The sequence below is a fragment of the Bombina bombina genome, chromosome 7 (genome assembly GCF_027579735.1).
Source record: "Bombina bombina isolate aBomBom1 chromosome 7, aBomBom1.pri, whole genome shotgun sequence".
NCBI classification, from domain to species: Eukaryota; Metazoa; Chordata; class Amphibia; order Anura; family Bombinatoridae; genus Bombina; species Bombina bombina.
The window spans coordinates 503,631,383-503,656,648 of NC_069505.1; the positions used below are offsets into that span (position 1 = coordinate 503,631,383).

Consider the following 25,266-nt stretch of genomic DNA (forward strand, 5'->3'; position numbering starts at 1 on the left):
GATGAAACGACTATTTGTTGAGAAACGCGTTGCTGTACGCATGTTTTTATCTGTTTGTACTCAATAAATATATCCTTGAGTACATCACACCTGCCTGTTTTCTATTATTATTGCCGCTGGAGCAATTTGGATACACTCCTGATTCCCCTTTGGAGGTCCGCTGTGTCGAGTTTCCTTCCACTCCATTGGTTCCTTTGCTGGGTCGACTCTGACGCTGCCTGCTGAGTGACGTCTGCCTTAGCGTACCGAGCTTACGCCTGTCTGACGGGCGACTTTTGGTTCCGTCCTGCTTGTCTGGGTACACGTTTGTACCGCCGCTCTTGTGAGTAACACTCTGTGTGGGGGGTCCGCTGCTATTGTGTTTCCCTCTGTTGCCCAAAACGATACTTGTCCCATGAGGCGCCTCTTCCATCTGTCATCCACAGGTTCCCGTTAAACAGTAAGTAAAAAAAATGTATAAAAAAGTAATCTTCTCAGATGGTTATGTTAATTGGATGGAATGTCACAGGGGATTCAAATCAGATGCTTTCTATGTCTATCATAGATCCCATGTTCTTTGTATGCAAATATCTGATCATTTTGTAGATGGTTGTACAGGGGAGATGTTTTTATCATATAGTTTTGCTCCTCTTTCTTCTGCAGAGCAACCAGCAGATCCAAGTGTCATCATGAACTGTGCTTCATCTAATATCCTTGCTTCAATCCTTATTGGGAAACGTTATGAATACAGTGACAAGAAGTGGATGAAAATTCTCAACAACTTGCATGATGCATTTCATATAATCAACTCTACATGGGGGCAGGTAGGATGGGTATATTTCAACAGAGAGCTAACATTATCATATAAAGAAAAAAATATTCTTGTACAAATCAATCAACATATTTTAAGGGTTTTGTTCTTTTTTTGTCCATGAGTCAGAATTTGCTTGTTAATTAAAATATGTGTGTCCCCTATTGTAAAGATAATAAGATATTACCCCATGTGCAAGAGATAAGTGAGAAGCTGATGACTGTAGAAATAAGAGTAATCAGAACCCAGGTATTGAAGTCAGAGGAGTAGACAGAGGAGTAGTCAGATTTCAGGTCAAGTTTAAGAACTAGTAATTCAATCTGTAACCAGGTTGTGATACTCAGGGGAAAACTAGAAGAAGAATCCTAAGTACAGGTACAAAGGGCAATCGGTGGGAAGTCAATAAGAAACAGGCAGTATAACCAAGGAGGAGGAAAGAAGCAAAATCCAGAGAAAGGGGTAGGGTCACACCAAATAGAAGTCAGGAAGAGTAATACCAGGAATATCACTAAGGAATAACCAATCTTAAAAATAGCTTTCTTAAGAGCCTTTAAAAACTTTCTGAACCTCTTTTGGTGCACGGTCTGCTACAAGGTCACTTCCGACGTTCAGGCCGCAAATTATGGTGTCTTCCATACAGACTTCACGGTCTATACAAAATTTAGTCCTGCTGTTGCTGTGACTCACACCTTTATTAAAGGGACAGTCTAGTCAAAATTAAAGTTTCATGATTCAGAAAAACTTTCCAATTTGGTATTCTTTACTAAAAGCTAAACCTAGGTAGGCTCATATGCTAATATCTAAGCCCTTAAAGGCCACCTCTTATGTATTGTATTAGCTTTTCACAGCCAAGACAGTGCTAGTTCGTGTGTGCCTAATAATAACACCGTGCTCACTCCTGTGGAGGTATTTAGGAGTCAGAACTTATTGGCTAAAATGCAAGTGTCTGTCAAAAAAACTGAAATAAGGGGGGCAGCCTGGAGAGGCTTAGATACAAGGTAATCAGAGAGGTAAAAACAGGGGAGGGCTGGCAGCCTTAGGCCTGGGTGGAAAATCCAGTCAAGTGGCCCATTGCACCAATGAATCAGCTCACAGCCACAGGACCCACAGCAGGACCCATAGCCAGCAGGACCCACCAGGAATAACCTTTACTGAAGGCAACTGACACAGATAGTGCATGTTCACTTCCAATTCTTGGAATTAGAAAACACTTCATTTTCAAATTCTAATTGCAGAAAAGGGTGCAAAATAATTAAAGTTTAGGGCAAAGGTGTTTTACTAGACTTTATTTAAAATTTTGTTTTGTAATCTCAAAGTGTTTACATTCCTTAAAAAATGTGGGCTGGTGGAATGTGCCAGCCAGGGGATTTTTTTTCAGGGGTTAAAGAAAAGCTTTTGAGCAGTTTTTTTCTCTGCAATGATTTTAAACCACTGATTTTTTTTTAAATGTTTTTTTTAGCACATTCATTGCCTCTTTAAAAATATGGTGACCAAGTAGGCTGGTAGAATTGAAGGTCTGTACACACCGGATTAACAACTAAATAAAAAAAAAGGATCTAACATTTCTTCTAAACTAAATAAGCTACAGTTAGAGCGATCACGTTACCTATTATTTTTCATGCTGCATGGAGTGTGTGCAGCCCTCATGTACACCTTAAGCAATGTTGTTTTCATATTTAAATTACTGATCTCTCGTATTAACACCTTGAGGCCAATTTATCAAAGGTCTTGCAGACCTGATCCGACAGTGCGGATCTGGTCCGCAAGACCTCGCGCTGAATGCGGAGAGCAATACGCTCTCCATATTCAGAATTGCACCAGCAGCTCACAATTCATACTTTAGCCAAAAAAATATCATGCCTGCGACCATGTCAAGGTAGACTCTAGCAAAGGGAAAATAAAAGACTTTCTAATATTTTTTTTCTTTACATATAGTAAACAAGAGTCCTTAAGTTTAATCTTAATACACTGGAAGGGATATGACACCCAATTTTTATCTTTCACAATTCAGACAGAGTTTACCATTTTAAACAACTTTGCAATGTACTTATATTGTGACATTTGCTTTGTTCTCTTAAAAAGTATATTAACATAACTGTGTTGGTTATGCAGAACTTGGTAATGTGTACTAAAGGGATTATCTATCTTTTTAAACAATAAGAATTCTGGAGTAGACTGTCCCTTTAAGTCCTGAATAGCATTACAATCACACTATGTCCATCAACTTCACTAGACACAACACTGACCTTTGAGCATGTTGGAATCTTAACAGCGCTATGCCCCCTGTGCCCCCTGTTTTGCACAACCAATTGCACAAGAACAGGGCTCGTTAATAATCTCAAATGGATCTGTCCAGGATAATTTACCTTCTCCATTCTTTAGGTGGTGGAGAGGTTACGCAGCAATGGTAAAATAGATATTTACATAAAAAATTGTTGTGTGTAATGAAACAACTTTGAAATATATATTTCATATATTCTAATTACATTTTCCCCCTTTCCGTGTGATTTTTCTCTTAAAAAAATGTGGATTTTCTCATTGTCAGAACGTAAAGGGCAATCTAATGACTTATTAAGGCTAACCCTGCTACACATATTTCCCTAATTGGATTTAACTGATAACTTCAAAACATGCATTTTATATTAACATTATGGGGCATATTTATCAAGCTCCGTATGCTCTGAGGCCGCGGACAGAAATCAACCCGATCGAATACAATCGGGTTGATTGACACCCCCTGCTAACGGCCAAATGGCCTTGAATCTGCACGGGCGGCATTGCACCAGCAGTTCACAAGAACTGCTGGTGCAATGATAAATGGCGAGAGCGTATGCTGTCGGCATTTATCGATGTGCAGCGGACATGATCCGCAATATTGGATCATGTCCACTCGCACATTAATAAATAATTTAACTGTGCTTAGCCTTATTGTCTGCAAACGCAAGCCCAGATTAACAACTCCAAATACCCCAAGTGTTGGGTAGAATTTGACTACTGAAAAACTAGTGCAGTAAACATAATGTTAATTTGTTTTAAAAATGTTTAAACTTGGCTGGAAACTCATTTTTTATCAACACAGGAGAAATATCTTGCAAGTACAAGGTGTTTATAGGCTATTGCTTGCTCGAATGAGGTGTCTGCAGCTTCATAAATATATCTCAACTTATTCCATCCTTATAACTAATTGTTCCATATATCCTTTTAATATAAATTATTTTGTTGCTCATTATAACCCCAAGAACTATTCCTGTTACTCCATCTAACCCCACTCTCTAACTTGCCTTATTACATAGTAACATAGATGAGGTTGAAAAAAAGAAGACAGAAGTCCATCAAGTTCAACCTATACAATTCTTGATATACTTACAATAAAAACTACAGTTAATCTTAAATTGATCCCATTAATAAAGTTGACCAATTAACACCATCAATCATATCCCTGAATTCTATTTCTAGCCAGAAATGTACCTAAACCATTTTTAAATGTATCTAGGGTATTGGCATTCACTACCTCCTTTGGTAAAGAGTTCCAATATTTGATTGCTCTTACAGTTAAATAATGTTTCCATTGCAGGAGATTAAATCCCCTTACCTCCAGCCTTAAACTGTGACCTCTTGTCACACAGAATTTTCTTGAAATAAACAGAGCTTCTACCATCTCTGTATATGGGCCCTGAATATATTTATAGAAATTAATCATGTCACCTTTTAAGCCCTTTTTTTCTAGAGAAAAGAGACCCAGTTTGGCTAACTTCTTCTCATAGCTTAAATTCACCATTACCCGTATTAGTATTGTGGCCTATATTTTTTGCGATCGGTCCCCAGAACTGCACTCCATACTCAAGGTAAGGTCTTACCAGGGATTTATATAGTGACAGAATTATGCTTTCCTCCCTTGAATCAATGCCTCTTTTAATACATGCTAGTATCTTATTAGCCATAGAAGCCACTGCCCTGCAGTGTGCACCCATCTTTAGCTTATTATCTATTACTACTTACAAATCCAGGGCTGGACTGGGAATAAATAGCAGCCCTGGAAAAATATAAAGACCAGCCCTATTTTCCGTTGAGTCGGTAGAATGCACATGCATCATTTTTTTCAAAGGGGGTTACTGGGACACTCCTTCCCCAGTATTATTTTAAGAATTAAATTATATTACTTTGTATTAAATAAAAATTTCAGATTTAAGTTATATAGGCACCCTACAACCCAGTTGCATCCATTAGTCAGCCCTTTAAATTGTAGCTTTCCAGCCCCAACTGCTGCAGCCCACCGGGAAATCTCCTGGTATCCTGGTAGGCCAATCCGGCCCTGTACAAATCCCTTTTCTCTTCTCTTTTGCTAAGTTTAGTCTCATTTAAATAATAAATCACCGGCTTATTTTTACTTCCAAAATCTAGAACTTTGCATTTCAAGTATTTAATCACATTTTCCATTTACCTGCCCATTTTTGCTCCATATAATAAGGGATAGGAAAGTCAAAATTAAACTAGCATGATTCAAATAGAGAATGTAATTTTAAGAGACACATTTAAATTCACTTGTATTTTCAAATGTGCTTAGTTCTCTATGTATTCCTTGTTGAAAAATAATACGCACATATCCTACACTAGTGGGTGCGAGCTTCTGATTGGTGCCTGCACACATTTGTCTCTTGTAATTGGCTAACTAGATGTGTTCAGCTAGCTGCCACTAGTACAGTGCTGTTCCTTCAGCAAAGGATAATAAGAGAATGAAGCAAATTTGATAATAGAAATACATTGGAAAGTTGTTTAAAATTGCATGTACAGTCCAAATCATGAAAGAAAATTAAGGTTTTGTGTCACTTTAAATCAACCACTTGTTCTTGATCACATTTTCATTATTCTACAGCTTTATGACATGTTGCCCAATATCATGAGAGTCTTGCCTGGACCACATAACAAAATATTTACTCTTATTCAAGATCTTGAGGATGTTGTGAAAGAGAGAATAAACTACAACCTTGCTACACTTGAACCGAACTGTCCTCGTGATTATATTGATTGTTACCTTAATAGAATGGAACAGGTAAATTGTAAATGGAGATATAGCACAATACATATATGTTTATTGTTTTACTGTTTAACTGAAATATAATTAAAGGGATATAAATAAGGTTTCCATTTGTGTGTCTGGGTTTGAAGCTTAGTCAGGACTGGACAAGCACATTTCTGGGTAACTGGGTTTGGTTGGAAATGTGGTGCAAATATATGCTGCCTAGTAATACTGTACTAGTACTGTTGTTCTGAGTGACAGCTTCTATAACATGCTTAGCTGTGACATAAGTGTGTGCATCTTTGTGTTTGTAAGTGTTTGTGTTAGTGTGTGTGAGAGTGTGTATTTATGTGTTTGTTAGTGTGTGCGTGTGTGTATGTGTTAGTGTGTGTGATAGTGTGTGTATCTTTGTGTTTGTTAGTGTGTGTGTTTGTTAGTGTGTGTGTTAGTGTGTGAGAGAGAGACAGAGGATGTGTGAGAGAGAGAGTGTGTGTTAGTTTGAGAGTGTGTGTATCTTTGTGTTTATTAGTGTGTGTGTGTGTGTTGGTGTGTGAGAGAGACAGAGAATGTTTTTAAAGTGAGAGTGTGTGTATATTTGTGTTTGTTAGTGTGTGTGTGTGTTAGTGTGTGAGAGAGATACAGAGAATGTGTGTGAGAGAGTGTGTGTGTGTTAGTGTGTGTGTGAGAGTGTGTGAATGTATGTGTTAGTGTCTGAGAGTGTGTGCTTTTGTGTGTTTGTGTGTATTTATGTGTGTGAGAATGAATGTGCTAATGTGTGAGAGTGTATGTTTGAATGTGTGTGTCTGAGAGTGTATGTGCTAGTGTGTGAAAGTGTGTGTGTACGAGAGTGCACGTGTGTGAGTGTGTGTGAGAGTGTGTGAATGTATGTGTTAGTGTCAAAGTGTGTGTGCTTTTGTGTGTTTGTGTGTATTTGTGTGTGTGAGAATGAATGTGCTAATGTGTGAGAATGTATGTGTTAGTGTGTGTGTCTGAGAGTGTATGTGCTAGTGTGTGAAAGTCTGTGTGTACGAGAGTGCATGTATGTGAGTGTGTGTGTGAGAGTGTATGTGTTAGTGTGTGAGAGTGTATGTGTTAGTGTGTGAAAGTGTATGTGTGCATGAGTGTGTGTGTGCATGAGTTTGTGTGTGAGAGGGTGTGCATCTGTGTTTGTAAGTGTGTGTGTTAGTGTGTGTGAGACAGAGCATGTGTGTGTGTGAGAGAGAGAGAGAGAGAGAGAGAGTGTGTGTGTTAGTGTGTGTGTGTGTGATAGTGTGTGTATCTTTGTGTTTGTTAGTGTGTGTATGTGTGTGTGTGTTAGTGTGTGAGAGAGAGACAGAGAATGTGTGAGAGGGTGAGAGTGTGTGTGTTAGTGTGTGTGTGAAAGTGTGTATATCTTTGTGTTTGTTAGTGTGTGTGTTAGTGTGTGAAAGAGAGACAGAGAATGTGTGAGAGAGTGTGTGTGTGTGTGAGAGAGTGTGTATTGTTGTGTTTGTTAATGTGTGTGATAGTGTGTGAGAGAGAGACAGATAATGTGTGTGAGAGAGAGAGTGTGTGTGTGTGTTAGTGTGTGTGCTTTTGTGTGTGTTTGTGTGTATTTATGTGTGTGAGAATGAATGTGCTAATGTGTGAGAATGTATGTGTTAGTGTGTGTGTCTGAGAGTGTATGTGCTAGTGTGTGAAAGTGTGTGTGTACGAGTGAGAGTTTGTGTGTGCTTGAGTGTGTGTGAGTGTATGTCTTAGTTTGTGAGTGTGTGTGTGCATGAGTGTGTGTATAAAAGAGTTTATGTGTTAGGTGTGAGAGTGTGTATGTGTGAGTGTGTGTACATGAGAGTTTGTGTGTTAGTGTGTGAGAATGTGTGTGTCTGAGCATGAGTGTCTTAGTGTGTGTGAGAAAGAGAGAGAATGCGTGTGTTAGTGTACAAGATTATGAGAGAAAGATATTTACATGTTCACACATTCTCTCTGTGACAGTTTGTGTTTATGTGCTATTATACGTAGTGTGTACGCTGCAAAAAAAAAGCTACTGTGCATGGCGCAAGAGTGTTCAGGTTTGGCCTGAACTAAAGGTGGAAACCCCAGATATTAAACGCCTATCGCTTTTGTGTAAATGTTGTGCTTGTGCCATATTCCCTAGTGAGCCCAGAAAGCAAATTCTGCAACTTAGGTTTTCAAAATACTGTAAATCAAATAGCTAGTTTAGGCAGTTTGCAGCATTTTGATAACCTAAGATAGCATTGTTTTGCGGCCTTTCGGGGTCACACACACAAACAAGGCTCTTAGGGGCATATTTATCTATGTGCGAGGGGACATGATACGAAGTAGCGTATCATGTTCGCCGCACATCGATAAATGCCGACAGCATACGCTTTCTGCATTTATCATTGCACCAGCAGTTCTTGTGAACTGCTGGTGCAATGCCGCCCCCTGCAGATTCACGGCTAATTGGCCGCTAGCAGAGGGTGTCAATCAACCCGATCGTATTCAATCGAGTTGATTTTTGTCCGCCGTATCAGAGCAGGCGGACAAGTTATGGAGCAGCGGTCTTTAGACCGTTGCTTCATAGGCTCACTGGAAACAAGGGGCATCAAGCTCTTTACGTTTCCAGACCATTTCATTAAAAGACAGGACATTTAAATTCAGAAAATATGTTCTATAATTTGAGACTTTTTCATTGTTTTCTATGGTCTAAAAGATACCAAATAAGTGATCTTCCTTTGCTGTATGCATTTTTCATTGTTTTCTAAGGAAAAAGATCCCAAAACACCATTTACTAAGATGAATCTTGTGGCGACAGTTACTGATATGTTAATGGGGGCTTCCGAAACTACCGGCATTACACTCAATTACGGCCTTTTGATTCTTATAAAGTACCCAGAAATTCAAAGTAAGTAACCTGTGGCCTTATTTATTATTATTACATTTAAATATTTTTTATATTTGATACATTTTCCACATTTTTAAATGAAAAAAAAATTATGTTCTAAATTTCTATTATTTTTTCTTGAGATTTAAAAGAGTTTGGCCTAGATAACAAATAGAGCAGAACAATAAAAGCACTTTGGATCGCGCACAAACAGAGCAGATCAGTTAGTGTGCTTATTACAAGTTGAAAGTAAAGCTTCAGGCCTTCAGATGTTGCATCCGTGCTAATTTTTTACCGCTTGTGCACTTACCCGAAACTGGGCTTGCTTCCATTGAGTCGTTAAAAATGGAGCCGTAAGCTACCGAAGCGGCCGACAGCTAAAAGTAATTTACGGCTCCATTTTAGTACCAGGTTTCCATTGAAATATTTTGCGGATAACGTGCAGTCGCTCTTTTCGTGTAGCTGTAAGTTAATGTTGTGTTAACGCTTCCATCTGATGTCGGAGTTCTTGAAAATCAATTAGTTGCTAAGGTAACCCGACCTTACGCTATAGAATTTATGTTTAACGTCCGTGCTCCTTACCGGTGATCACCTCTCAAGAAAAATAAAGATACACTTATCCATATTTTTAATAATCAAATACTATTTTCTAATATAATTATATTTACAACTTCATAAATATAAGTAATATTTATTGCTGCCCTAGGCATAGGTCTAGTTTGCATTCTGTAGATATGTTCTTGCATATATTATTATATTTAAATATATACTGATATTTCTATTAGAATATAAGTTCAACTATTTCTATACATGAGACAACAATAAATATTACTTATTACAATTTATTTCTACATTAAAACACTTGCATTATTTACAAGTTTTATAATTTCAATAGAAAATAGGTCTCAAAAAGCACAATTTTCCTCCTTTACACCTAGTTGAGCTGGGGGTAATATTTCTCAATGTATCGACAGCCTCCGACAGTGTATTAACGGTTAGCGCTTTCATTGGAAACCTAGTATAATTTATCGATTAACGGCTTCTATTACTTTCTTTGGGACGCGAAGATCTTTTCGGCAGCCGAAGTCCGGCTGCCGAAATTGAGGTATAACGTGCCATTGGAAACAGTCGATAAACGATATTGCTTTCGACAGCATATTTAACGGTTTGCGAGTGCACGCAAACTGAATAACGACTCAATGGAAGCGAGCCCACTGTGTTAGACCTACAGCACTAAACTCCAATATATATATATATATATATATATATAAACACACAGAAAAAGTCCAGCACTCACTCACAAGCTCTCAACTAAGATAAAAAGCAGCAATGGAAGAATTAGTTACCGCATCTGGCCAAATGGGAAAAGCCCAGGTACCTCGTCAAGGTTTCTTCCAATAAACCTGGGTCCCTAACCAGCCACACAATGCAGGCTCACAATCAAACAACTGTGAAAAAAAGCAACTGTGAAAAAATGGAGGGTGCACAGGCTTATGTAATTTCCCCAAACATATACAAAACACGGGGGTGTTATTAAAATATTTTTTTGTAATTTTCCCTGTTTGGGCCTTGCACCCAGGCCTGACTGGGGTTAACTGCCTGTGGCTCTGGTAACAGTGCAGCTTCCTGAGAGTGCTGGTTTGCACCCAGGGCTGTGCATGTTGCAGGGTCATAGGATGTGTACCCGGTCCGGCCTGAGAGTGCTGACCCCACCCCCGTGTTTTGTATATATATATATATATATATATATATATATATATATATAGAACAGAATTCAGAAATGAAGGGCACGATTTTCCCGGTTTTGGTGAGCATGGCTGATTGCCGTTATGAGTTTTGACTTGTCTTGATGAAGGCTTCTGCGAAAGCCGAAACGTCGACCTACAAATTTTGTTACTAAGAACAATAAATGAAAACCTTTTGCTGACACGCAATTATCACAAACCCTGAGAGTGCCCTTCATTTCTGAATTCTATTCTACATATTTTTTGAGGATTGCACCCAGGTTCTGAACTATTTACCAAAGTTGGAGTGCTGGAACACCCGCTGCTTCAACTATATTTATATATATATATATATATATATATATATATATATATAAAAATAAAGCAGTATAGACAAGCACTCCAGACTTTCAGATCCAATGCAACAGATAAAGTACATAAACAGCAGCAAAGAGTGCACTCACCAGGACTTTGAGAAATAGTTTTTACTAGAAAGTGAATGTTTTCGGGGGTTTAACCCCTTCCTCAGACATACAAGTACATAGATAACTTACCCCAACACCAGACACCCTAAATACTCAACAGTGCAATCCCACACGCTCTCCTGGGTAGGACGCCACCCATTAGTGACGTCACATCCCTGGCAATGATAGGGCAACATTAAAAAACAAAATTAGTAATGTAAAATACAGCAATCCCTCAATATAACAGTATAATAATATAAGGGACTGAAGAAATATATTGAATAGTTTGAGCAGAGCAGCAAAAAACATCCTATACCCGGAAGTAATCCCAGTCACCATGGTAACCCGCCTAACAAATTAGCCCAAACAGCGTAAGCCACAGTCTACCCTCAAAACATACAATGTACACAATCAAAAGCATAGAGAAGCACTATTAATGCCATAAGCATAGCCCAACAGAGACCGCAACCGCGGTATCGAAAACACCCCTGTAACAGTAGGGGGAGTGTCAATAACCATATGCTCTGGATAGCCCCGATCCGTACAACCAATAAGAATGCCTGTATAGGGACAACACCCCCACTCGCGTCATAAGCAAAACACCAGGCTGAAACATATCCAGCCATAATTCGTCAGCACAATAATCAAACAGCATATAAAGGAATGGTTCACGCAAGACATGTGTGTATAACCCACACGCCCAAAGGGAGAAAAATGCATCTAAATGTACCATCAAGACCCAAATTAGATAATCTGCCAACAAGGTAATATAACCTAATGTAATACTCAAACGTCTAATGCGATATCAAGCTAACATATCAGCAAGCCTATAGAGGAACACACCTTAACGTTCTATACCAGCAACCTAGTATGTATAGCAATCCTATTGCCCTAATATATCCACATCCTATCCGGAGCCTGTCAGAATGTACCAAGTAAATCAAAGAAGCCAAAGACAACCCTATAGCAGGTGGAGGGTATCCATGAAAACCAAACATATGTCATAGATCCTTACAGTCAAGCACCACCTGTTCACATCCGGGACAGAATAACAACATCAAAGCAAGTACTAAAGTACCAACCTTAAACGAGTAAACAAAGTGTCCAAAGCCAGTTACAAACTAGGAAACAGACAAATTCCCCATAACAATCGCCTGGACCACAAAATCCAAGCATAAGGGGAATGGTAAACCCATCAACAGTCCCCAAAGGGGGAGCCAAGACTGAATATATAGTTGATATCATACAGACCAACACTAGAGACTGATATATCCAACCTGGAGCTAAAGAGCGAAAAAGTAACAAAACAATATCCAGTAATAAGCCACAGCTAAAAGAAATATAACTAAAGAAATATATGCTATTGAGTTAGGCAGGGCACTATCCAAAGGCCAGAGGCAAAACCAGCAGCAAAGCATTAAAGTGTCCAGATTAGACCAAAAAGGGAGGGAAAAGGATGGTAATCATAGGCATCTATATAATGAGGGTACAAGCAATAGGGCAAAAGCTATAAGGCTGAGCCACGGTGACAAGTATCACTAAGTAGGTGGACCACACTGCTCAAAAGATAACCTATATACAGAGGGACAGAGCAACATACAAGGCCGTATTATACAAATGCGTAGTATTAACAAAAGGATAAGAGTCCAATCAGAAATATGGAGCACCAGAAAACTATACTCCGTAGCAAGACCTACAAACACACTTGCCAATCCAAATGGATATTCAGACCATATGGAATTAGTGTGTTAAGCACATAAGTCCAGCAAGCTTCTCTTCTTCTTAGGAGTTGTGTATTTCTGTCCCCACCCCTGGGCATGGGTGGGACATGGTCAATGATGGTATACTTTAGGTCTTTGACCGTGTGCTGTTTCTCCAAAAAATACCGGGCCACAGGTTGGTCCAACATACCCCACTTAAGCGCTGTCCTTATAGATGACCAATTATTTGCCATACGAGTACGTAAGTCATCTGTGGTCTTGCCCACATAAAAGAGGCCACAGATGCAGTGCAACAGATAGATGTGTGTGTAGTGGTACATGTCAGTCTGTATTTGTGAAAGAATTTTTGGCGTTTATGTGGATGGGTGAAGTATTGGCCTTGTCCACTACAAGTGGTGCAGCCAATACAACGAAACATACCTTTTTTCTCTGTCCTAAGCCATGTGCTCTTGGTATAGCTCATTATCGGGTCATTTTTCACCAAAATGTCTCTGATTGATCTTGAACATCTGAACCCAACCCTAGGGGGAGCCATGTGGGAAAATAGCAAGCTGGTGTCGGTAGCTAGGATGTGCCAGTTGTCCCCCAATCATGCGTTTGTCACCCATATAGGTGGTGACAAAAATCATCCTCTCCCCTGAAGTTTCTTCAGTAATAAGGGCTTGAGCATTCAACAGGGCCTCTTTCTGCTTCCTGAGTAGTCTTGGGGGGTAGCCTTTTTGGATAAATCTACTCTCCATCTCAACCAGCTGTTTCTCTTTATTGGCATCCACAGAGTTGTTACGGATGACTCGTTGTAGTTGAGATTTCGGAAGGGCACTTTTCAGTGCTGGTGGATGACAGAAGGTGAAATGTAACAACAAATTCCTGTCAGTTTCCTTTCTGAATAGGGATGATTGGATCTTATCCCTTTCCTTAAATAGGCATATAACCAGAAAATCAATGGACTGTTTAGAAAATTGCATTTTAAACTTTAGGGCCTCTGCCACCGTATTCAGTTGTTCAAACCACTGTTGTAGATCTTGTTCCGTTCCGCTCCAAATAAGCAGCAGATCATCTATATATCATTTGTAAAACTTTATACAATGATCCTTAAACAGCTCAGTATTGGACATTTCAAATTTCGCCATGTATAAATTGGCATATGATGGGGCCACATTCGACCCCATCGCTGTCCCCTGGAGCTGTAGAATAGTTGGACCGTAAACAGAACTCCAAAAGATGCATCAGCACTGTAACCGGAGGACCCACATATGGGTATTTGTTTAGATGTAAGCGGGTTGCGTCCAGACCCTCCGTATGGGGTATCACCATGTATAGACTGGTGACATCCAAGGTCATCAGTAGATCTTCCTCTATACATGTAATGGTGGACAACTGTTCCAGAAGCATAGCTGAATCTCGCAGGAAGCTGTCCATGTCCCTAACCAGGGGTTGTAAAAAAAGAATCCACGTAGCGTGCAATTGGTTGTTGGATAGAGCCTACAGCAGACACTATCGGTCTGCCAGGAGGACTGGGAAGACTTTTGTGGATCTTTGGTAGGGTATACAGGATAGTAATCCTTGGATGGCTGACAATTAAATAGTCCAAGACATTTTGGGAAAAGATGTTTATCTCAAATTGTTCCTGCAGATAGGAGTCAATTTCCTCCTTATATTTGGTAGTTGGATCACCAGGCAACTTTAAATAAGTCGAGACATCATCAAGCTGGCCCAATATTTCAGATCTATAGTCCTTGTAATTAAGGAGAACCAGTGCACCATCCTTATCCGCCTCTCTAATAATAATAGAGGTGTCCTCTGCAAGGCTTTTCAGCTCCACTCTCTCCTCCTTTGTGAGGTTGTTAAATGTGCTCCATTTCTGTTGTTCGATAGTCTGTGTCATACCCAAATTAATCAGTCGGGCATATGTTTGGATGCTCACAATCTGTGAAGCAGGGTCAAAGGTGGATTTCTTCCGAAACGTTTCCATTTCAGTTTCTTGGTTCTGGAATTTTTCTTTCAAGGGAAGTTGACGTTGGAACCTTTGTGTGTCAACATATAAGTTGAAATCATCTGTACTACAAGTGGGAATAAAAGACAGTCCTTTGTTAAGTACCCGATGTTCAGTCGGGGTTAATATGTGGTCACTTAAATTTACCACAATATCAACATTTAGTATCTCCGCTGTCTTGGGGGTCTTCTGAATGAACCCCCCCCCCGCCTTGTGTAGGCCCTCTGCCGAGTCCATTTTTTGATCTCGTCTGAAACCCACTAGGCATCTACATGGTATCACTAGACTGGCCAGAGGTCTGATCCCCCTCCGAGCCTGATCCAGAACTGTCCACGCTATTTAAATGGCATGGTCTTTGGTACGGGTGTCATCTGGGGCAAGAGTAATGGTCCCTCTGTCTCTCCTGTCCAGTTTGTAACCATCTATAATACCCTTTTGTCATGATAGTCACTGATCACAATTTCCATTTTTATTATTTTTAAAATCAATTAGGTCTGCCTCATATTTGTTTAGGTCCTCCTTCAGTTTATTCAGCCAATCCGTGGAGTTGTCCAGTTGTAGTTTGTTCAAATGAAGTTGTTCATACTGTGTGATTTCAATCCTAGACTGAGCTAGCAGTCTTGTCACCTCCTGTATATCCAAGAGTAGGAAGTCCATAGAGCATTTATTCAATATGTGACACCATCTATCACAGAAGGCTCTGCCCAGTGTGGGCACATTTCTAATCCTGAAGCCCTGAGGTATAAAGCCTTTACGGTAGTACAAATAGGTGCCATGGAGCACTAAATCTTTCTCTCTTTGTTTCAACTTAGTCAAATGAGTGAAAACATACAGTGGTTTGTCTGTTGTGGGGCCAGTCGGGAGAGCCCCGAAAAGAATTTCTGTAGCATCTGCCTCAGTGAAGTGGAAAGTTGTGGCTCCAGCCACCGTGTCCTTTGTATGAATTAACCTTTCTTGTTCCATGTTGATAACTTAGTGTATACCCGCTGTAACAACGCTGCCAGTGTAGTGTGCCAATCACCAAGTGCAAATAGACAAATAACAGTTATGTCTGGCGTTATAATCCAATCTTGTCGGGTCCTGTAGCCAAAGTTAATATAAAGCAGTATAGACAAGTACAGATCCAATGCCCGGGTGCAACAAATAAAGTACATAAACAGCAGCAAAGAGTGCACTCACCAGGACTTTGAGAAATAGTTTTTACTTGAAAGTGAACGTTTTTGGGGGTTTAACCCCTTCCTCAGACATACAAGTACATAGATAACTTACCACAACATCAGACACCCTACATACACAACAGTGCAAGCCCAAACGCTATCCTGAGTAGGACGCCACCCATTAGTGATGTCACATCCCAGTCAATGATAGGGCAACATTATAAAACAAGTCTGAACGCAACCCGCTTACATCTAAACAAATACCCATATGTGGGTCCTCCGGTTACAGTGCTGATGTATCTTTTGGAGTTCTGTTTACGGTCCAACTATTTCAAATATAAAAGTCAATTTTTTCTACAGCTCCAGGGGACGGCGATGGGGTCGAATGTGGCCCCATCATACGCCAATTTATACATGGCGAAATTTGAAACATCTGATACTGAGCTTATTAAGGATCATCATATCAAGTTTTACAAATGATATATAGATGATCTGCTGCTTATTTGGAGCGGGACAGAACAAGATCTACAACAGAGGTTTGAACAACCGAATACGGTGACAAGGGCCCTAAAGTTTAAAATGCAATTTTCTAAACAGTCCATTGATTTTCTGGATATACCCCTATTTAAAGAAAGGGAAAAGATCCAATCCACCCTGTTCAGAAAGGAAACTGACAGGAATTCATCGTTACATTTCACCTCCTGTCATCCACCAGCACTGAAAAGTGCTCTTCCGAAATCTCAACTACAACGAGTCATTCGTAAAAACTCTGTGGATGCCAATAAAGAGAAACAGCTGGTTGAGATGGAGGGTAGATTTATCCAAAGAGGCTACCCCCCAAGCCTACTCAGGAAGCAGAAAGAGACCCTGTTGAATGCTCAAGCTCTTATTACTGAAGAAACTTCAGGGGAGAGGATGATTTTTGTCACCACCTATACAGGTGACAAACGCATGATTGGGGGACAACTGGCACATCCTAGCTACCGACACCAGCTTGCCATTTTCCCACACGGCTCCCCCTGTTCAGACGTTAAAGACCACTCAGAGACATTTTGGTGAAAACTGACCCGATAATGAGCTATACCAAGAGCACATGGTTTAGGACAGAGAAAAAAGGTGTGTTTTGTTGTATTGGCTGCACCACTTGTAGTGGACTTATAACAGGCCAATACTTCACCCATCCACATAAACGCCAATAATTATTTCACAAATACAGACTGGCATGTACCACTACACACATAGTCTATCTGTTGCACTGCATCTGTGGCCTCTTTGACCATGTCCCACCCATGCCCAGGGGTGGGGACAGAAATACACAACTCCTAAGAAGAGAAGCTCGCTGGACTTAGGCCCTAAAGTTTAAAATGCAATTTTCTAAACAGTCCATTGATTTTCTGGTTATACGCCTATTTAAGGAAAGGGATAAGATCCAATAATCCCTGTTCAGAAAGGAAACTGACAGGAATTTGTTGTTACATTTCACCTTCTGTCATCCACCAGCACTGAAAAGTGCCCTTCCGAAATCTCAACTACAACGAGTCATCCGTAACAACTCTGTGGATGCCAATAAAGAGAAACAGCTGGTTGAGATGGAGAGTAGATTTATCCAAAAAGGCTACCCCCTAAGACTACTCAGGAAGCAGAAAGAGGCCCTGTTGAATGCTCAAGCTCTTATTACTGAAGAAACTTCAGGGGAGAGGATGATTTTTGTCACCACCTATATGGGTGACAAACGCATGATTGGGGGACAACTGGCACATCCTAGCTACCGACACCAGCTTGCTATTTTCCCACATGGCTCCCCTTAGGGTTGGGTTCAGACGTTCAAGATCAATCAGAGACATTTTGGTGAAAAATGACCCGATAATGAGCTATACCAAGAGCACATGGCTTAGGACAGAGAAAAAAGGTGTGTTTCGTTGTATTGGCTGCACCACTTGTAGTGGACAAGGCCAATACTTCACCCATCCACATAAACACCAAAAATTCTTTCACAAATACAGACTGACATGAACCACTACACACACATCTATCTGTTGCACTGCATCTGTGGCCTCTTTTATGTGGGCAAGACCACAGATGACTTACGTACTCGTATGGCAAATAATTGGTCATCTATAAGGACAGCGCTTAAGCGGGGTATGTCGGACCAACCTGTGGCCCGGTATTTTTTGGAGAAACAGCACACGGTCAAAGACCTAAAGTATACCATCATTGACCATGTCCCACCCATGCCCAGGGGTGGGGACAGAAATACACAACTCCTAAGAAGAGAAGCTTGCTGGACTTATGTGCTTAACACACTTATTCAATATGGTCTGAATACCCATTTGGATTGGCAAGTGTGTTTTTAGGTCTTGCTATAGAGTCTAGTTTGCTGGTGCTCCATATTTCTGATTGGACTCTTATCCTTTTGTTAATACTATGCATTTGTATAATACGGCCTTGTATGTTGCTCTGTCCCTCTGTATATAGGTTATCTTTTGAGCATTGTGATCCACCTATACCTGTCACCGTTGCTCAGCCTTATAGCTTTTGCCCTATTGCTTGTATCCTCATTATATCACCACCCCCACCACATATATCCCATGTTGCTGATGTGGAAATGTATCTCAAATAGGCCCGTGCCAAGTGGAGAAATAACAGACCAAATTATCCAGACAATGGTTAATCTTTATGGACAAATCTTTTATTTTCTGCTAGCTGGACTTCCCTTACAGACAGACAGAAGAGAAGCAAGCTCTTGCTACATTTGACAGCTTATATACTAGTAAAATTCCTAGATAACAGACATATATGGGATTAAACATTTATGAATCAAACCACCCAGCCTCATAAAAACCGTTGCCAGGCAAAAGACAGAGAAAGAAGCATTTTATTTCTCTTAGCAAAACTAAGTTCGCTATTGCTACATTTCATGTCATGGGGTTCCCTGCAGACAATACTATGGGCCTGATATTCAACATGTTGCCAGCATAGAAAGAAACCTCACAAAATCTTTGTGATTTTTTTAGACCTTGTATTGTAACGTAGGAGTCTCTGTTTCACATAAACTTCATAGCAACATAAACTTTTCTCAAGATAGAATTTGTGTTTCTAAATTATTTTTAAGGTCAACACTCCTTAGTATATCTCACCTGAGCTGCGAGCTTTGAATATTAGGCCCTATGTGACCATGGTGCTCTGACAAAATGCAGACGGACATTTGGCAGACAGCATTCTGTCAGACGGACATTTGGCAGACGGACAGATTGCCGAAGCATGTTCTGATTTCGGCCGAGGGCAGATACGCTCCAGAGTGCTCTGTTATAATCAGAGCCTTGGGCACCGCAACTGCCTCTGGGAACCTTACCATGGGTCCCAGCCAGCATGTCTTGTAATTCTCTGTCTGGGAAATTATCTATCTATCAAATCTATCTATTTATCTATCAAATCTATCAAATCTATTGAATTTATCTATCGCATCTATGTATCTATCTAATCTATGTATCTATCCATCTATCAAATCTATCTCGTAGCCGGACTGTTATCTGACAGTCACTTGTATGTCAGACTATTGTCCGTCAGCCAAATGCCCGTCTGCCAAATGTCCGTCGGCTAAAAGTCCGGCCACGGTGACCATACATCTTGGGAAAATTTAGTTTCATAGAAGAGTTACAAAAGTTGGTCAAAGCAGGCTAATATCAAATATTATATAACATTGCACTTGTTGCGTTTATGAGGGAAATAGGTTGTGTAATTTTTGTGGGGTATAATATCTCTATAAAAATCTTGAAGTACATTTCCAGTGGCTGGACAATTTCATCTTATTTAATAGTTTTAATAGAAACATAAAATTGGACATTAGACAAGAACCAAAAGGCCCATCAAGTCTAGTCATATGCATGTAGGGATGGGCGAATGTTTTGCAACATTCGGAAAATAAAACAAACTTTAACACGTTCGTTCCAGATTTTCGAATGTTTGTACAACATTCTAACATTAATTTAATGTAATAGTATTGCTAATGCTTTATTTAAATCTAATATTCAGTTCAAAATTTTCTAGTTCAAATATTGCATAATTCGAATCAAATTATGTAATAATATCAAAAAATTTGAATTGATATATTTATAATAGTATTTCTAATGCTCTCTTTAACTGTAATATTCTAATTCTGCAATATTCGAAATAGAAAAATTTGAATCAATATATTTGTATTTATTACGTATAAATTTACTAAATTCTGTACCAAATGAACTATTTAACTTATGAATAGTATTTGTCAAATCGAATATTATATTAAAACATTTGAAGGTGGATATTCAATCTAATTATGAACATTAAAAAACGAAAGTAACATTCGAAAACTGGAAATACTAAATTTTAATGGATTTTCGCTCTTATCAACATTCGATCGTCCAAAACAAATTTCCACAAGACGATTCGTTCTACCAAGTGAATTACACTTTCACCACATTCGCCCATCCCTAATTGCCTGTTAGGTGTTTGTTAGGATAGCAGTATGCAGAATACAGTTGTGTTAACCACCTCTTTTGAAAGTTTATTCTATGAATTCACCACCCTTTATGTAAAAAAAAAACCTGCTACCTCATGTTACCCCACCTTTCCATTATTCTTCACTGCTAAGATACAATTTCCCTTTATACCCCCCTGGATTTAAATACAGCAAAGCTACAAAAGGAGATTGATCAGGCAATCGGAAACGGTCGGGAACCAGTAGTGGAGGACAGAAATAATATGCCCTATCTGAATGCGTTTATCCATGAGATTCAGAGATATTCTGATGCTTTTCCAACTGGCGTAATGAGATCTACTACTAGAGATTTGTTTCACTGTGGATATTTTATTCCTAAGGTACTAAGTCCATGTATCATCTTATAAGCTTAAAAAGATCTTAAAGGGAAAGTTTCCTTGAAAATGTTTATTGTTTAAAAAGAAAGATAATCCCTTTATTACCCATTCCCCGGTTTTGCATAACCAATACTGTTATATTAAAGGGCCATAATACCCAAATGTTTAAACACTTGAAAGTGATGCAACATAGCTGTAAAAAGCTGACTATATATATATATATATATATATATATATATATACTGTATATATATATATATATATATATATATCACCTGAACATCTCTATGTAAAAAAGAAAGATATTTTGGGGGGTAGTTATCATCGCGTCAACTTTCCTGCCTTCGCCGGCCCAATACGCCCGCCTAAGCTCGCCTACCTTCGCCGCCGCGGACCTGAAAAAATACGCCTAAGTTATCAATAAATCTGTCAAAAAGCCGTGCACCAAGTACGGGGCGATGAGCAGCGGACTGTGAGAGTTATCACTCATCCGATCTCGCTGCTCTTCGGCTTTTTGACAGCTTTATTGCTAGCCTGTCACTAAGCACTCACACTAAACTACACTGTTCTACCCCCTATACCGTCGCCCCCGGAGCCCCCCGCAACTAAATAAAGTTACTAACCCCTTAACCGCCGCTCCTAGACCCCGCCGCAACTATTAAAAATGTATTAACCCCTAAACCGCCGCTCCTAGACCCCGCCGCAACTATTAAAAATGTATTAACCCCTAAACCGCCGCTCCTAGACCCCGCCGCAACACTTATAAATTTATTTACCCCTAAACCGCCGCTCCCGGACACCGCCGCAACCTACATTATACCTAGTAACCCCTATCCTGCCCCCCCCTATACCGTCGCCCTCTATAATAAAGTTATTAACCCCTATCCTGCTGATCCCACACCTCGCCGCAACTAAATAAATAGTTTAACCCCTAAACTGACGCTCCCGGACCCTGCCGCAACCTATATTAAATTTATTAACCCCTAATCTGCCCCCCCTACACCGTCGCCACCTATAATACATTTATTAACCCCTATCCTGCCCCCCACTACACCGCCGCCACTGTAATAAATTTATTAACCCCTAAACCTAAGTCTAACACTAACCCTAACACCACCCTAACTTAAATATTAATTAAATAAATCTAAATAATATTTCTATTATTAACTAAATGAATCCTATTTAAAACTAAATACTTACCTATAAAATAAACCCTAATATAGCTACAATATAAATAATAATTATATTGTAGCTATCTTAGGATTTATTTTTATTTTACAGGTAACTTTCAATTTATTTTAACTAGGTACAATAGCTATTAAATAGTTATTAACTTTTTAATAGCTTACCTAGCTAAAATAAAGAGAAATTTACCTGTAAAATAAAAACTAACCTAAGTTACAATTACACCTAACACTACACTATACTTTAATAAATTATTCCTATTTAAAACTAAATACTTACCTGTAAAATAAACCCTAAGATAGCTACAATGTAATTAATAATTACATTGTAGCTATTTTAGGATTTATATTTATTTTACAGGTAACTTTGCATTTATTTTAGCTAGTTAGAATAGTTATTAAATAGTTATTAACTATTTAATAACTACCTAGCTAAAAGAAATACAAAATTACCTGTAAAATAAATCCTAACCTAAGTTACAATTAAACCTAACACTACACTATCATTAAATTAATTAAATAAATTAACTACAAATAACTACAATTAAATACAATTACATAAACTAACTAAAGTACAAAAAATAAAAAAAGCTAAGTTACAAAAAATAAAAAACATAAGTTACAAACATTTAAAAAATATTACAACAATTTTAAGCTAATTACACCTAATCTAAGCCCCCTAATAAAATAACAAAGCCCCCCAAAATAAAAACATTCCCTACCCTATTCTACATTAAAAAAGTTCAAAGCTCTTTTACCTTACCAGCCCTTAAAAGGGCCTTTTGTGGGGCATGCCCCAAAAAATTCAGCTCTTTTGCCTGTAAAAGAAAATTACAACCCCCCCAACATTAAAACCCACCACCCACATACCCCTAATCTAACCCAAACCCCCCTTAAAATAACCTAACACTAATCCCCGGTCTACTTTTGCCGGTCTGTAGCCTTTGATAACTAAGGCGAATCAGCCTCGCCACAAATACGCTGCGGAATTCCAGCATATTTGAGGTTGACGGCTTGATAACTACCCCCCTTTACCTCAAAAGTTTCTCAGTAGCCACATCCCATTGTAAAGGACTTTTAAGCAGCATATCAGTATGTCTGTCCCGGGACAGCCAAAGGGATGAGCCTCGTGCACTCTCATGTTATTTCCCTATTCAGTTTAAAGGAAGTTTGCTATGAAATCTCATGAGAGTTAAGTGAAATATCATGAGATCACAGTAAAAGAGTTCATGACCTAAGCACTGCTGATGCTGATTGGCTGCTGTTCATTTCTTCATTTTTTTTTTTTTTTTTTTTACCTGCAGCTGGGCTGCAGCTTAGTATAACGTTTTACACAGAACTTACTCTGCTGAGCTGAGGAGATTGTGAGGTAAAATATCTTCCTTTTTTACATAGAGATGCTCAGGTGATATTTTCCCATCAGCTTTTTACACTTATACTTCATCAGTTTCAAGTGATTTAGCATATGAGTATTATGTCCCTTTAATACACATTTTACCTCTGGGAGTAGCTTGTATCTAAGACTCTGCAGACTGCCCCCCTTATCTCAGTTCTCTTTAAAGACTTGCATTTTAGATAATCAGTGCTTACTCATAAATAACTCCATGGGCGTGGGCACAATGTTATCTATATGGCACACATGAACTAGCACTGTATAGCTGTGAAAAAACTGTAAAAAAAAACTGAGATAAGAGGCGGTCCTCAAGGGTTTAGAAACAGGCAGATATTTTAAGCAACTTTTCTAATTTACGCCTATTATCATTTTTTCTTTGTACTCTTGCTATCTTTATTTGAAAAAGCAGGAATGCAAGCTTAAGAGCTGGTCCATATTTGGTTCAGAACCCTGGATAGCGCTTACTGATTGGTGGCTACATTTACCCACCAATCAGCAAGAGCTACCCAGGTGCTGAAACAAAAATTGTACGGCTCCTAAGATTACATTCCTGCATTTTCAAATAAAGATAGCAATAGAACAAAGAAAAAATGATAATAGGAGTAAATTAGAAAGTTGCCTAAAATCTGAATCACGAAAGAAAGAAATTGGGTTTGGTATCCCTTTAAAATGTTTACAATGTTGGTTGTGCAAAGCTGGGGAATTTGGTAGTAAAGATGTTATCTATCTTTTTAAACAATAAAAAAATCAAGTAGACTGTCCCTTTAACAGTTCTTCTAATCTTGAAATAGACCATCAATACAGTAGGCAAAAATAATAAATTAATTAGTATAAAGATTTGAAATAATTACAAACATATTGTGAATCTAAAAAAAGAATGAGCTAATATACAACTTTGGTCTTAAAGGGGCAGTAAACCTAGCAAACAATGTTATATAATTTTGCACATAGTTATTTAACATTAGCTCCCGCTACCAGACCAGAGCGGGAGTGAGCTACATTGAGTTTAATAGCGCAATCGGGCATGTTGTGACTAGACAGTGTGCCCACGATGCACTTAGGAAAAGAAAACAGACTTGCTCAGTAGAGCCAGGAGCGGCGTTCTGTTTTCGTTGCAAAATATCTATATAACCCTTTGCTTTAAAAACATAGCAGCAAGCTAATATTATATAATTCTGCACCTTTAATACAAGCAGGATATATATAGCGCAGAATGTAGCATGAAGGATAGAAGTTATATTTATATATAAGTAATAATATAAAGAAAATATTAGAAATTATAATAGTAAATATAGTTGTGTTTTATTTTCTATTGGTTCATTGCTAATCAGTGATTTTGATGTTTCTATAGGGAACTGATGTTATTACTCTGTTAACCACGGTGTTAAGGGACTCTTCACAGTTTAAAACACCTGGGGAATTCAACATCAAACATTTCTTGGATGAAAATGGCAAATTTAAGAAAAATAATGGTTTTCTGGCGTTCAGTGCAGGTGGGTATTGCACAAGCATTAAGGTCCAACTTACAAATGAAGCTGTATTTAACGCTCCCACTCGAGGGTTAATACCGCTGAAAAGAAAAAACAAATTATGCTTACCTGATAATTTCATTTCCATCTGTGGGAGGAGAGTCCACGGTTTCATTCATTACTTGTGGGAAATAAGAACCTAGCTACCAGGAGGAGGCAAAGACACCCCAGCCAAAGGCTTAAATACCTCCCCCACTCCCCCACTCCCCTCATCCCCCAGTCAATCTGCCGAGGTAACAAGGAAGAGTAGGAGAAATATCAGGGTATAAATGGTCCGCCCACCGGAGAAACGGGCGGGAGCCGTGGACTCTCCTCTCACAGATGGAAATGAAATTATCAGGTAAGCATAATTTATGTTTTCCATCTTAATGAGAGTTTAAGCAAAAATATATAGGGTCAAGCGCTTAACCTCTCCTACTCAGCCTGACTTAGTTAACTACCTCCTCCCTAGGTAGTTCTAATGTTAGGTCAAACAGAAAATATATAAGTCTGCCGCTTAAAGCCGTAGGATATATAGATTATTTGTAAATTACGTGTTATTCCTATACCCAAACCTTATTTGTTACTTAGAAGTGAA

The 25,266-nt window shown here is 39.0% G+C and overlaps 1 protein-coding gene across 1 annotated transcript in view; it reads left to right on the forward strand.

The window, feature by feature from the left end:
• LOC128666895 (cytochrome P450 2G1) overlaps positions 1–25,266 on the forward strand; it is a 117,732-nt gene that overhangs the window by 52,695 nt on the left and 39,771 nt on the right. Inside the window, exons 4-8 of the mRNA XM_053721706.1 lie at positions 643–803; positions 5,664–5,840; positions 8,553–8,691; positions 20,399–20,586; positions 24,512–24,653. Of these exons, the coding sequence (XP_053577681.1) occupies positions 643–803; positions 5,664–5,840; positions 8,553–8,691; positions 20,399–20,586; positions 24,512–24,653 (807 nt within the window). The remainder of the gene's footprint in view (positions 1–642; positions 804–5,663; positions 5,841–8,552; positions 8,692–20,398; positions 20,587–24,511; positions 24,654–25,266) is intronic.